A 14957-nucleotide genomic window follows, 5' to 3' on the forward strand; every position below is an offset into this window, starting at 1 on the left:
CAGGCGAGCAGCAGCAGGATGTGAACGCTGAAAGCGCGCACAGACTGCCCGCACTTTATGCAGCAGCTCTGACATATCGGGGTAATTTTTTAAGGAATCTCTGCACCACCAAATTCAGCACATGCGCCAGGCAAGGGTTGTGCGTCAAATCGGCTAGTCCCAGAGCTGCTACGAGATTTCGCCCATTATCGCACACCACCAGGCCGGGCTTGAGGCTCACTGGCACCAACCACTCATCGGTCTGTTGTTCAAGGCCAGTCCACAGCTCCTGCGCTGTGTGGGGTTTGTCCCCCAAACAGCTAAGTTTTAAAACTGCCTGCTGTCGTTTACCCCTGGCTGTGCTGAAGTTGGTGGTGAAGGTGTTACGCTGACCGGATGAGGAGCTGGTAGAGGATGAGGAAGCGGAGTAGGAGGAGGAAGCAACAGGAGGCAAATAGAAGCGCCCTGCAATCCTCAGTGGTGGCCTTTAAAACGCTCCGTCTCCACCAGACGGAATGACAGCATTTCAAAGGCCAGTAATTTTGAAATGCTGGCATTCAGGGCTAGGGATCGCGGGTGGGTATAGGGGGGTACTTCCTCTTCCTCTCAAGTGTTTGGGAGATGGAGAGCTGAACGCTTCCGTGGGACATTGTGGAGATGCTTGGTGACCCAGGTGTTGGTGTTGCTGGCAGATCCTCTGTTTGCAGGGTGGCAGGTGGCACTGTCAGTCCAGAGGTGGATGAAGAGGCCGAGACTGCAGCAGAATAGGAAGCAGGAGGAGCCAGAGAGCTTTCTTGGTTTTTGAGGTGTCTACTCCACTGCAGCTCGTGCTTTGTACATAAATGCCTGGTCATGCAGGTTGTGCTCAGGTTGAGAACGTTTATGCCTCGCTTCAGGCTCTGATTGCACAGCGTGCAAACCACTCGTGTCTTGTCATCAGCACATTGTCTAAAGAACTGCCACGCCAGGGAACTCCTTGGAGCTGGCTTTGGTGTGCTCTGTCCCTGGGTGCGGTGGGCAGTAGCAGGCGTACTGTCTAGGGGACGGCCGCTTCGCTTTTGCACCCTGCTCCCTCTTCTGCTGTGCTGGTGTCTTTGTGCGACCACCGCCTCTTCCTCCGAATTACATAGGTCACTCGCCTGACCTTGATTCCATGTGGGGTCGAGGAGCTCATCGTCCTCCACCCTGTCTTCACCCCTGCCCTCCTTGTCGGTCTGCACACTTTCGAAAGCCCCAGCAGTTGGCACCTGTGTTTAGTAATCATCCGAGACGTGCTGAGATGGTCCTCCCATGTACTCATCTTGAAACATAAGTGGTTGGGCATCGGTGCACATAATCTCTTACACTTCTGGGGCAGGGCTATGTGGATGGCCCTGGAAAACCCTGCTAACAGAGTCATCAAAAAGCAGAAGAGACTGCTGCATGATTTGGGGCTCAGACTGCTTGGCTGATTTGCAAGGGGGTGAGGTAAAATACTAATGGACAGCGGCTGCACGTGCCAACTGTGGTCTTTCAGCAGGGGACTGGGTTGGAGACAATGTGAAAGTACTGGAGGCACTGTCAGCAACCCAATCTACTATCGCCTGTACTTGTTCTGGCTTCACCATTCTTAGAGCCACATTAGGCCTGACCAAATAACGCTGAAGGTTCTGTGGCCTACTCGCACCTGAGGAAGGGGGTTTCACTTGTGCGTGTAGCTGGCACAGATCGACCACGTCCTCTCCCTGCAACAGCAGTACCACGACCGGGGCCACATCCCTTATTTGACACACTCCTCATATTTCCCAAGTTTAGGATCTTGCCCTAAATGGGTGTTTAATAATAGCAGAATAGAACGACAGTATGTAAAGGGTGTATCTCACACGTACAGATGCAGACTAGGCCGGAATTTAAGTTTTGTGCACAAAATGGCTGTTTTTCAAACTGAATATAACCACAGTATCTAAAGTGTGTATCTCACAATGACATATGCAGCAAAGGCTGCAAATAAAGTTTTTTGCCCAAAACGGGTGTTTGTTTAATAACTGAATATGACAGCAGTATATAACCCTTGAATTTCATACGTGCTGATGCTGCAAGGGCTATAAAATTGTGTATTTTGCCTAAAAAGTGTGTTTTTAAAAACCCAGAAAATTATGGCTGTATTTCTAGCTTAAATTGCACACTGAATAATCCAGATGTTGGATAATGCCAAAAATTTGTGTTTGTTCAAAGCCAGAAAATTATTAAAATTTTTAAAACTTTTTTTTTTAACAATCACAGATGCAGCAATGTTATTTTTTTTTTATAACAGAATATGAAAGCTGTATAAAACAATTGAATTTCACACGTGCAGATGCAGCTAGGGCTGTAAAATCGTGTATTTTGCACAAAAAAGGTGTTTTTAAAAACCCAGAAAATTATGGCTGTATTTCTAGCTTAAGTTGCACACTGACTAATCCAGATGTTGAACATTTTTTTTATAACAGAATATGAAAGCTGTATATAACGCTTGAATTTCACACGTGCAGATCTGTAAAAAATAGTGTATTTTGCAAAAGAGTGTTTGTAAAGAATTATGGCTGTATTTCTAGCTTAAATTGCACACTGACTAATCCTGCAAAGACACCAGATTGTGTATATTGCCAAAAAGGGTGTTTTTTTAAAACCAGATTATTAGTGCAGTATTTTAAGCTTGGATTTGAATGTCACAAAAGCAAATATGCAGTGCTGGTGCACTGAGCTTGCATAAAATGGCCGCCGTCGCCGCCCACCTAACTGACGGATTAAAGTTATTTTTTTCTCTCACTGGGCTCAAGGCAGGGTAAAAAGATTGTGCACTGAACCCACACAACTAAATGTATGTACATCGCAGAGTCAGATTCGAGTTCTGATCACAGATTCTGTCCTATTCTCTCCCTGAAATCACCAGCAGCATCCTCTACCTACACTAGTAACAGCAGAGTGACGTGACTCCAGCTTATATAGAGGCTGGGTAACATGCTGCACTGGCCAATCACAGCCATGCCATTAGTAGGCATGGCTGTGATGGCTTCTAAGGTCAGACAGTTAAACGCTTGTTGATTTGCTGTAGCCTTTCAAAAAGCGCAGAGAGATCGCCGAACACCGACCCTTTACTAAAAATGTTCGGGTTCGGGGTCCAAAAATCCTAAAGTTCGGGTTCGCTCAACCCTAGTCATGATCACTGGACACGGTATATACTGTTGCAGAATAGTTGCACGTCCACTGGATTCTGTAACCTGTCTCATTGCTTCCTTCCACAAGTGTAGTGCGGCTGCCACATTTGTATATTTCGACTATTAAAGGGTTTCTACCACTTCGCTGCACATATTTAGCTGTCAGACACTAGCGATCCGCTAGTGTCTGCTCTGCCCAACCATCCTAATATAATTGCTTTTGGGGCAGCCGTTTTGCAAAAAAAACTTTTATTAATATGCTAATGAGCCTCTAGGTGCTATGGGGGCGTCATTAGCACCTAGAGGCTCCGTCTAACTTCAGAAACTGCCGCCGCCGAGCGCGTCCCTCCAGCCCGCCCATCTCCTCCTGAATGCGATCCTCCTTGTGAGCGCCTGTATTCGGCGCATGCGCAGTGAATGTCTGACGGCTTCCCTGCTCAGACATCTCCACTGCGCCTGTTCCTCGGAGCACTATGGCGTCATCGCGCAGGCGCAGTGGAGATGTCTGAGCAAGGAAGCGGTCAGACATTCACTGCGCATACGCAGAATACATACGCTCACAAGGAGGATCGCATTCAGGAGGAGATGGGCGGGCTGGAGGGACGCGCTCGGCGGCGGCAGTTTCTGAAGGTAGACGGAGCCTCTAGGTGCTAATGACGCCCCCATAGCACCTAGAGGCTCATTAGCATATTATTAAAAGTTCATTTTTTTAGCAAAAAGGCTGCCCCAAAAGCAATTATATTAGGATGGTTGGGCAGAGCAGACACTAGCGGATCGCTAGTGTCTGACAGCTAAATATGTGCAGCGAAGTGGTAGAAACCCTTTAAGCCACACTAAAATGGTGCTACTAGCCCCAAATCTGGTGCCTCCTATCATATTCCTCCCTCTCCACAGGCCGACTAATGGCATTACTGCTGGGCGAGGCATATCCTATCCCACTAACTCCTTTGAGTTTGGGTAATCACGCTGTTGGGTGGAAGGATTACTCCAACGTTGGTGCTGTGTCTGCTTGGTCACGGTGCAGCATTGGTCCTAGCAGCGGTTCCCGTACTTCCGGTCATATTCCTCACCTTCCACAGGTGGTGCAGTTGCTACCGCTGGACACTGTATATCCTATCCTGTTACCTCCTTCTGCAAGTAGAGTTTTCAGGCTAATGGGTGGAGTGATTACACAAATGTTGAACACTGTGTCTCCTATGCCATAGCGAACTATTTGTTCTAGCTCCGGCTCTGTACTTTCCCCCGTCCTATTCCTCACTTTCACAGATGGAATATAAGCAGAGACTATTGCCTTATTCTCCTCAGTAGGTGGAATATGCATCAGCCACTGGTTACTGCGCTATGGCCACATCAACCCTTTCATTATCTAGATATTTTGTGTGTTGGCATAGAGCGCTTACATGGCAACCTCTGCTTGCTCAGGGTGTTTTCCCTACAACATGACCTTCTTGTGCTTTAAGTCCCGATTGGAATCCACTCTACAATGGTAGTAGTTGCTGTAGGCATACTGAGAGTTGTAGTTTTACAACAGCTGGAGAGGCACAGTTTGCCCATCCCTGGGTTAGGGTTTTTGTGCATCTCACTGACTCGGTATACCGTATCCATGGCTAGCTCTCCTCCTTCTCAGGTGGAGTATCTATGCTCGCACTACATACCATGTAATATGGCCTCCCCCACAGGTGGAGTTTTGCGCTGTGGCTACTACTGCATGGCTTCCCCCTCGGGTGGAGTGGCACACAATCGCTAGATGCGGTGTTCTCTACTGTATTGTCTCCCTTCTCAGGTGGAGTATTTGCTGTAGCCCTATACTCTATGTCTGCGACTGTATGGTCCCTTTCTCTGGGGCAGTGCCTAGGTTCACGCTGAAAGCTGTCTTGGCAGCTTTGTTGCTTCCTACCTCACATGGTGTATTTGCACCGGATGTCGGATCTGTAGTTTCTACTCCGCACCTTGTTTCGGCCCCATCTTTGTATGCGGTAGTTTCTGCAGCACCCCCCCCCCCCCCCTTCTATAGGGGAACCTGCCTGTTGGTACTAGGTGTGGTGATGATGTATATCTCCACGCAGGCAGCTCTCCTAGTCGTTTTTTGCTACCTGTGGATGCCATGGCACTGGCAGGCATCATCTTTGCAGGCACTTGGTGCCTCCTCTTACACATTTATTCGTTCCTGATGGAATGTTCTTCTGCATTATGTTTATCACCAATCTGGGTTTGTGCAGTAGCATGGGATGCTATAGTTAATAAATACCTCACTTCTGGTGGGCACTAGACTGGGGTTCTTCAGCTGGCGTAACCCCCTTGTTCCTGTGACGCTCACCTAAGGTATTGTTTCCTTCACAAGTGGATCATTGGCACTAACAGTTGACACTGTGACACTTTCAGCATTGCCTATGTTAGGAGATTAAGTACTGTCTCTCTTATGTCCGGCTGTAGCGGACATACCTATTCAGCGCACATACTGTGAATGGACTTCATTTTTTTCCTCTCCAGATGAGCAGTTGTGCGGTCACTTGTTTTTACCGCTAATGGAGGATTCGTGGCTGGAACGCAACACCCTTTCTACTCTGTGCCTTTTCACAAAGCGATTAGTTACTCTCACCCAAGCTACTGTTTTCAGTCTACCCGACCAGTATCCATGTTCCCTGGGTTGGCGTCTTATTGCTCTGTACCGCCTGCACTGCCACTTCGTTTTTCTATATGACTGGTTTTTCTATGATACTTCTGTGGAGTTGTACATAGCCACTATATCCCTTTAGGGTGGAGTATTCTCCCATCTCTGGCCACTTTGGACATTCCTCTGGGCAGGAGTTACTCTCTGACGAGTCTACGCACCCCCAACGTTTCTGACGTGGGCATTGCTTCAGCCTACTGTTAGTGTTGGCCATCCAGGCAGTTTGGACTGTGGTGTGTCGGACAGCTTTTCTTGTGAGAGAACTCATGACGAGCCTCTATGGCTCTGGGGGCATCCTCCTACCATATTACTTCTTCAGGAGTTATTTTTTGCTTTTTGCAGAGCTTACACAGCGGTTCCTAATCTGTTTCCAGGAGTGAACGTCTACGCTCTCACTTGTTGCAGCCTGCTCTCTTTTCCCAGTGCAGCTGCTCTGTCTCACGTCAGTCATGATACTGTCCTGGACCCAGCATCTGGCAGTCTTCCTTTTGTCTAGTGACGGACTTTCACGTGGCTGTACTCTTATGCAACATTTTTCTCTCTAGCATGGCTGGGATCTTATGGCCGGGTCTCATAGGTACCCGGATTTAACAGACCTATTTCTATTGGGTGAACCTCCCTCTCTTTCTGTGGGGCTTATTGTCATGCAAACAGTCCTGGCCTTCCATTCTGGACTTCAACACCAGTTCTGTGGTCCTCGATACCCAGACTTCATGTTCATTCGTCAGAGGCTTATCCTTCTTGTGGATATTCTGTTCTGCTATCCACACCTTCTGAAGTATCTCCAGACAGTTGGCTTTGTTAAACTGGGCATTTCTCTTCTGCCCAGTCTAAGTCACTGCCTACTTTACGCTTTCTGGCTGGCCATCCTGGTTCATGCTCTTCCTGTTCTTTTCTGGGTTCTTGTGCATCCTTTCCCCGCTGTTCTGCGTGTGACCTCATGGCCAGCCTTAGCTTTCGTCTTTTGCTCCCGCCCCATGGTACTGTTTCGAACGTCCCATGGTATCCTGTGTCCCCCATTGATACGAGCGAGAAATTTAGGATTACACTTACCAGTAATCACTTTTCCATGAGCCCATGACAGCACCCTTGAGAGAGACCGCCTCCATCCAGGACAAGAAACAGGAACTTTCATGGCGAGCTCTTAAGGAGGGGCACTACCCCTAATACCACCAGTTAATTGCGAGAACTTGCCCTAGAAAACATCTAAACACAGACGCTTTAATTAAAATTATATATATATATATATACATATATACATATATACACACTGCCTGGAGGACTTTTCTGCCAAAAGACAGACGGTCCTGTAGAGTCTAAATCTAACTTGTAGTGGCAAAAAAAAGAAAGTACATGGAGACTTCCAAATAGCAGCTCTACAAATTTTGTTCTAGAGATGCATTCGCCAAAACCGAGCGCCAAAACCCAAAAGGAGGAGTTTCCCCCCGCTGAGGAATAGGCTAAGGTAATGGCACCCACTATCCATCTAGAATGTGTTCTAGAAGAAGCATTGAGACCTTTGTTTCTACCTCCAAATTGTACAAAAAGTCTAGAGGATTTTCTCCATTGACTAGTGGCTTTCAAGTATTCAGAGGCATCTTTTTTTCGTCTAGACAATGGAGCCTCCTCTTTCTCCTTCTTTGGGGACTGACACAAGGATGGAAGAACAATATCTTGGGTTCTATGAAACAGGGAGACCACTTTAGGAAGAAGGATCTGGTTTAATGAGCACTCTATCCTCCAAGATGTTAGTATAAAGGAGGGGAGGCTGAAAAGGCAGAAATTTCCCCTACATGCCTGGCAAAGGTAAGTGCCACCAAAAAGGCGGTTTTAAACAACACATTTTTAATAGTCAAGTCCTGTATTGGTTCGAAAGGAGGCTCAGTCATGCTAGTCAAAACTAGATTAAAATCCCATGGGGGAATTGAGGGTCTGATCACAGGTTTAATCCTACTAATTGCTTTAAAAAATCTCCTAATCCATGGATGATTTGCAATTGGGAAATCAAAAAGCACTAAGGGTGGAAACTTGTACCTTAAGGCCCCTTTCACACGGGCGAGTTTTCCGTGCGGGTGCGATCCGTGCGACGAACGTATGGCACCCGCACTAAATCCTGACCCATTCATTTCTATGGGGCTGTGCACATGAGCAATGTTTTTAACGCATCACTTGTGCGTTCAGTTGAAATCGCAGCATGCTCTATATTGTCCGATTTTGACGTGACGCAGGCCCCATAGAAGTGAATGGGGTGTGTGAAAATCGGATGGCATCCGCAAGCAAGTACGGATGCCGTGCGATATGCACGCACGGTTGCTAGGAGACGATCGGGATGGAGACCCGATCATTATTATTTTCCCTTATAACATGGTTATAAGGGAAAATAGCATTCTGAATACAGAATGCATAGTAAACCAGCGCTAGAGGGGTTAAAAATAATAATAAATAATTTAACTCACCTTAGTCCACTTGCTCGCGAAGCCCGGCATCTCCTTGTGTCTTCTCTGCTGATGAACAGGACCTGGGGTGAGCTGCTCCATTAAATAGAGGTTAAGGACCTTCGATGAGGTCACTTAGGTCATCACATGGTCTTTTACCATGGTGAATCACCATGGTAAAAGATCATGTGACGTACCATGTGATGACCGGAGTGACGTCATCGAAGGTTCTTAACCTGTATTTAATGGAGCAGCTCACCCCAGGTCCTGTTCATCAGCAGAGAAGACACAAGGAGATGCCGGGCTTCGCGAGCAAGTGGACTAAGGTGAGTTAAATTATTTTTTTTAACCCCTCTAGCGCTGTTTTACTATGCATTCTGTATTCAGAATGCTATTATTTTCCCTTATAACCATGTTATAAGGGAAAATAATACAATCTTCAGAACATCAATCCCAAGCCCGAACTTCTATGAAGAAGTTCGGGTTTGGGTATCAAACATGCGCGATTTTTCTCACGCGAGTGCAACGCATGACAATGTTTTGCACTCGCGCGGGAAAATCGCGCATTTTCCCGCAACGCACCCGGCTCTTATCCGGGCAAAAAAACTGACGCCCGTGTGAAAGAGGCCTAAGAGTGCTAGGTCTTTGGTTCTTATTGAGAACCCTTTGGAAAAAAATAAAAATAAAATCTAAAACATTTTGGACATAGGAGGAGAACTTAAAAGGGATCTACTGGGTTTTTAGAGAAGTTTAAGAAAGTCTTCCCTATTCTGAGGTAAATGGTAGAGGTTACTTTTTTCCTACATAATAGGGTAGATACAACTTCCTTAAATAAACCTCTGCGCTCTAGGATTTACACCTACACCCGGCGCAGGCGCACTGAAGAAGGAGCGGCCGAGCGTGCGTCCTCAGTGCGCCTGCACCGACTGAAGACCGGTGCGGCGCAGGTGCGAGATTTATATGGCAGACAGGGGTAGCCAGAGGACGAGAGTGCTCGCTGGCCCTGTCAATTAACAGGAGGAGGGGGCGTTTATTTGAAAGGAGGATGCGGCTGCTACCAGCAAGTAGCCGCCCTACTTGCTGGTAGAGAGGTAATTTACATATTATAAAAGTGTGGTTTTTGAAGAAACTACTGAACGAAAATGGGTATGAGCACTATATATTGATAAATCGCAGAATAAGGATTTTAAGTCGCCCAAAAATGAAAAATTACTTTAGGGGGGTGACAGAAGCCCTTTAAGGACATAAGATTTTTTTGATCTGGTCCCTCCTTGTCAGTTTATGTAAGATACCACTGTGGCATTGTCCGAGAAGATTTTTATTCCCTTTTCTTGTATTATCGGTAGGAATTCTCTTAAGGCAAGTAGAACTTCTCTGAGTTCTCTCATGTTCTGGGAGTCCTGACTCTCCATTGAGCTCCATACCCCCTGTTGAACGCCCCACTAATAACAGGCACCCCACCCGGTTGGACTGGCGTCTGTGGTGATGGTTATCTGCTCCTGTAGGTCCCAAGGGAGACCCTGAGACAGATTTGAAGGAGCCAGAAACCAGATTAAGGACTGTATTACCTTAGGGGTTAGAGGAAGCGGGGCATCCAATGGGGATAGTGATGCCTGCCACTCCTTTAGAATATGACATTGAAGTGTTCTGGAGTGAAACTGGGCCCAATTGACACCAGGTAATGTGGAGGTCATCCTGCCTAATACTGCCATTCCCTGTCTGATGGTTCGATCTTTTGAGGCTACCAGGGACCGCACATCTTCTCTTAATTGGGATATCTTGTGCTGAGGACGCAAATAATGTAGGTTTACAGAGTCCAGAATCAGTCCTAAAAATGCACAACTTTTGGAAGCGGTCAGATTTGATTTTCCCCAGTTGATCTGCCATCCTAGTTTTGTCAAAATTTGCAATACTTCTTGGAAATGAGAGGTTAAAAGGTTTTCTGATTCTGCCACCACTAGAAGATCATCCAAATAAGGGATAACCAAAATGTCTCTTTCCCTTATGTGAAGCATAACCTCTGCCATCAACTTTGTAAAGAGCCTGGGGGCCTGAGATATTCCAAACTGAAGTGCTCTGTATTGTAGGATGATGGACTTGGCCTTCCATGGAAACTGCCACCCTGAGATATTTTTGAAATTCTGGATGGATTGGGATATGGTAATAGGCACCTTTTATGTCTATGGTGGCCATGACACAGTTTTTTGAATAGATGTTTTATTGCGGACTGTATAGATTACATTCTGAATTTTTTGTATCTTAGGAACTGATTTAAGTCTCTCAGGTTTATGATCATTCTGAATGTTCCGTCTGGCTTGGGAACAAAGAAAAGGGATGAATAAAACCCTCTCCCTTTCTCTGAGTCCGGCACAGGAACTAGAACCTCTTTCTCTAGAAGGGAAAAAACTTCTCGTCTTAGTGCTAGGTTCTTTGTAGAATTTTGCACAAGACTTTTAATCTTTCCGGTGGGGAAGAGACAAACTCTAGACAGAAACAGTCTTTTATAATAACAAGAATTACAGGCTAGATGAGATTTTTTTTCCCCAAGCCCGAGAAAACAGAGTCTTCCCCCACGGGACAGAAACTGTCATTGTTGACCAGCTTTGGACCCCGAAGAGGACTGAGAATTAGGCTACTTTCACACTAGCGTTTTTCTTTTCCGGCGCTGAGTTCCGTCCTAGGGGCTCAAATCCGGAAAAGAACTGATCAGTTTTATCCTAATGCATTCTGAATGGAGAGTCCGTCCTTCAGGATGCATCAGGATGTCTTCAGTTCAGTCTTTTTGACTGATCAGGCTTTTCAGAAAAACGTAGCATGCAGTATTTTTACCTCCGGCCAAAAAGCCTGAACACTTTGACTGAACGCCTGATCAGGCTTTTTTCCCATTGACTTGCATTAACGCCGGATCCAGCCCCGTGTGTTCAGTCAAAACGGATCCGGCTTTTGCATGTTAAAGCCGAAAAATGTGAAAAAAAAAGTTAAAGTCCATAAATGGCAGATCCGTTTTTTCCAATGCATTTTTCCATTGTGATCGAAAGCCTGATCAGGATTCAAATGTAATCCGTTTTCACACGTTTTTCCGGATCCGGCGGGCAGTTCCAGTGTCGGAATTGAACGCCGGATTAAAACAACGCTAGTGTGAAAGTAGCCTTAAAGAGGAATCTCTTATCCTTCCTATTTCTGTTTTCTTGTCGTAAATTTTGACTTTTGTGGTCTTCTGGGAGGTCTGGAGACAGGAAATCCTTTTTTGTTATCAGATGCCTTCTCTAGAAGGTCATCCAAAACCGGTCCAGCGAGAAAAGGATTTTTACAGGTAAGCCCAAAAAAATCCTATTATCTACACCTTACATCAATTGACATGAACAGTTCGCACACAGTCAAGTCACATTATTATGACTACTTTCGACGTCTGCAGCACACAGCTCATGAAGAAAGTCGCATGTAGTCAGCATACAAGGTGTGCGATAGGCTGTCTGCACACATATCCCTCATTGCCATCAAGGGCGCGATTTATCGATGCGAGAGGTGAATGTCGCCTATGAAGGTAAGCGAGGGCAGACCAACACGCTACAGTGGAGCAGATCACCGCCAAAATGAACTAGGGGGCTACCAAGCATGTGTCCAACAGTTCAGTGAACCCTACTGTGTATAAGGCTCCAACGCAGACAGAGGGTCTCTATACCTCTCGGCAGAAAAGGCTTCAATTTTCGTTGCAGTATCAGAATTGGACCTCTACTGTGTAATCAAATGGAAGGACGGTGACGTGTCAGGCAAGAAATCTCTGGGTCTACTCATGCATGTGGAAAGCACTCAACTGATTTGGGTATGAATCCATCCTTACAGATCGCGTACACCCACAAATGCTGATTGTCTTCCCTTGGGTGGATGGGATCTTCCAACAGGACAATGCGACATATTACATGGCTAGGTATGTCAACATCGCTTGGAAGAGCATGACCAAGACTTCCACGTATTACCCTGGCCCCCTAATTCCCAAGACTCGAGCCATTATTCTTTCCAATGGAACAGAAAGACGACAGACACGTATATGGCTTTAGAGAAGATGAGTTTATTAATGGTAAAGCAGATCTGAGCAGACGGTGCTCACACAAGAACACAAGGAAAAGGGGAGGAGTGAATAGGGGTCTCCACACTCTAGATCCTGCTAAAATAGCCAAAGTGGCACCTTGCCACATCTCAGTTTATATTTTATCCCCAAAGAGTACTGGCTTCTTCCAAGAGAATCCTTCGTTCTACGGAAAACATCTGGCCCCAAACTGTGTTCGATGTATGTTCAATGCAGGAGGTGCTAAACGTGCAGGGGCACCAGATGGTACCCCTTGACATCCACAAACACACATGGGGGCAACCTGTATGCCGGACTCTACTTAGAAGAACCAATTCTCACTCCATCCAGATGGACACGTGAGGCACTCATGCTCATTTTTACCATATTTCCACTAGATCATGTGTTCATCTTGCTCACCACTCGCAACCATCCCAGCTCTCTCACTGCTTGTGCGCAATGCTCGTCGTCTTGCTGGAGCAGTGTAGAGGACAGAACAATTCCTGTTCTTGCCTTGTGCTATCAGCTCTGGCACTTGCAACTAGTATTGCAACTTGATCCTACACTTCAGGTGCCCCTCTGCCAGCTGTAAGGGACTTCGCAAAGAGGCAGGCTAATAAGGGGAGAGGAAAAAAAATAAAAAAAATCAGCTGAAGTCTAGCTATAATTCATGGGAGGGAAGGGAGGGCTGTATAGCCCAGTTCTATGCTATGTTCTGCCCCATCATAAAAGCACCTCCCCAATATGCCACCATCCAGCCTGCAATACTCAGCTTTAGGGGAACATTGAGCGCACACACAAACACACATGACAATTAAGCAGGCAGGGAATGACAGACACCAAAGTAGATTAAGGACACTCAATGGGAACAAGCAAGCATTCATAACTGTGACAGACACGCAACCCCTCACCCATTCCCCTGAAAGGGGGAAGAAAAAAAAAAAAAAAAAGCTACCCATTCAATCACACCTCCCTCAGCCAGCACAAGCTGGTGGGTGAGAGGGGAACAGTTCCTCAGTCTCCACTAATGGAGAGAGTCCCTGACATTCGGTTGTAAATTGGATGCCACCTAGATACAGAACCATAAAACTCATTACGGCTGAGGGAAGAGCTCTTATTGCCCCCACCTGCCTTGCACTGCTGGGGGATATTTCCTATCCGTGTGTTAGGCAGAAGTTCAGGGGGTGCTGTGAGAGGCATGCACAAATAACGAGAAAGATGGGGGCACGTTACCCCTTTTCCCCCCATACTCAAGAAGTCCCAAGCTCCCTCTGGAGGGGAACTTCCTGCTGTGTCCGTCAGGTAACTGCGTCGCCTGCGGTTGGGGGTTTTCAGATTTGGTGGGATACGCTGGACGCTCCCCCACATGTGCTCCCCCCCAGATCGGTGAGGGGGGAGAGAGGGCTGCCCTCCTCAGGGCTCAGGACATATCCTGTCCTGTGCTGCTGACCAATCATGCCATGTATGTCACTGGGTTCTTCTTCCCGTCTCTCAGTGCGGAGGATTGAGTGATCCCTGTCCTCTCTGCTGCTTCTCCTTCTGCTGCATCAGGAGCTGCTCCAGGGCTGATGGGCCAGGGTGCATCATTGTGGTTGACCAAATAGACTGAGGAGGAAAGGCACGGTCAGCAGAAGCAAAAGAGGAAATGCATAGCCGTTTCATAGCTCAAGCAATACATTGCTGTGAAGCCCCGGCCATAGATATGTACAGATCAGCTTGCTAAACGCTGCAATCTATTTCACTGTGAAGGCCCGACCATAGATACTGTATCTACAGTGTTTATCCCAACCCTAACTCATCTCTTCAACCTATCACTAACCTCTGGTGTCTTCCCCTCTGCTTTTAAACATGCTAACATTACACCCATAATCAAAAAGCCTTCACTTGACCCATCTGCTTTGTCCAGTTATCGCCCCATATCACTTCTTCTATTTGCCTTAAAGCTACTTGAGCAACATGTCCATTCTCAACTGTCCTCTCACCTCTCCTCCTGCTCCCTCTTTGACCGGCTTCCGACACCACCACTCAACTGATACTGCCCTTACCAAAGTCACCAATGACCTACTAACAGTAAAACCCAGAAAACATTACTCTGTCCTCCTCCCCTTTGACCGGTCCTCTGCCTTTGACACTGTCGACCACTCCCTTTGCGTCTCCCACTCTCACACCAGCATCTCGTCTCATTCCCTCTCTGTCCTAGGACCCCTGCTCTTCTCTTTTTACACTTTTGGCCTGGGACAGCTCAAAGAATCCCATGGCTTTCAGTATTACTCTTATGCTGACAACACACAAATCTACCTTTCTGGTCCAGACATCACCATCCTACCATCCAGAATCCCACAATGCCTATCTTCCATATACTCCCTCTCCTCTCGCTTTCTAAAACTTAACATGGATAAAACAGAATTCATCATCTTTCCCCCCATCTTACTCAATAGTCTGTATTATGCATGTGCACCCCTTTTCATATGTACAGCGCCATGGAATGAATGGCGCTTTAATAATAAATATGTACAGATGGGTAAGCTATAATTAATATTTCCAGTATTTGAAAGCCACGCTAGTGGTTTTAGAATGAATCCATCTGTACATTAGAGGAGCTGCTTCTGCAACATGAAATCTGCTGAGCA

General features: G+C 46.6%; 1 protein-coding gene across 10 annotated transcripts in view; it reads right to left on the reverse strand.

Moving 5' to 3' along the window:
- Window positions 1–12310: 12310 nt before the first annotated feature.
- SMG7 (SMG7 nonsense mediated mRNA decay factor) overlaps window positions 12311–14957 on the reverse strand; it is a 70965-nt gene continuing 68318 nt past the window's right edge. For all 10 annotated transcript variants that reach the window (XM_044300643.1, XM_044300641.1, XM_044300640.1 and 7 more), the window contains one exon: window positions 12311–13932. In XM_044300643.1, the coding sequence (XP_044156578.1) occupies window positions 13819–13932 (114 nt within the window). In that variant the 3' untranslated portion in view covers window positions 12311–13818. The remainder of the gene's footprint in view (window positions 13933–14957) is intronic.

The sequence above is a fragment of the Bufo gargarizans genome, chromosome 7, assembly GCF_014858855.1.
Source record: "Bufo gargarizans isolate SCDJY-AF-19 chromosome 7, ASM1485885v1, whole genome shotgun sequence".
Lineage (NCBI taxonomy): Eukaryota > Metazoa > Chordata > Amphibia > Anura > Bufonidae > Bufo > Bufo gargarizans.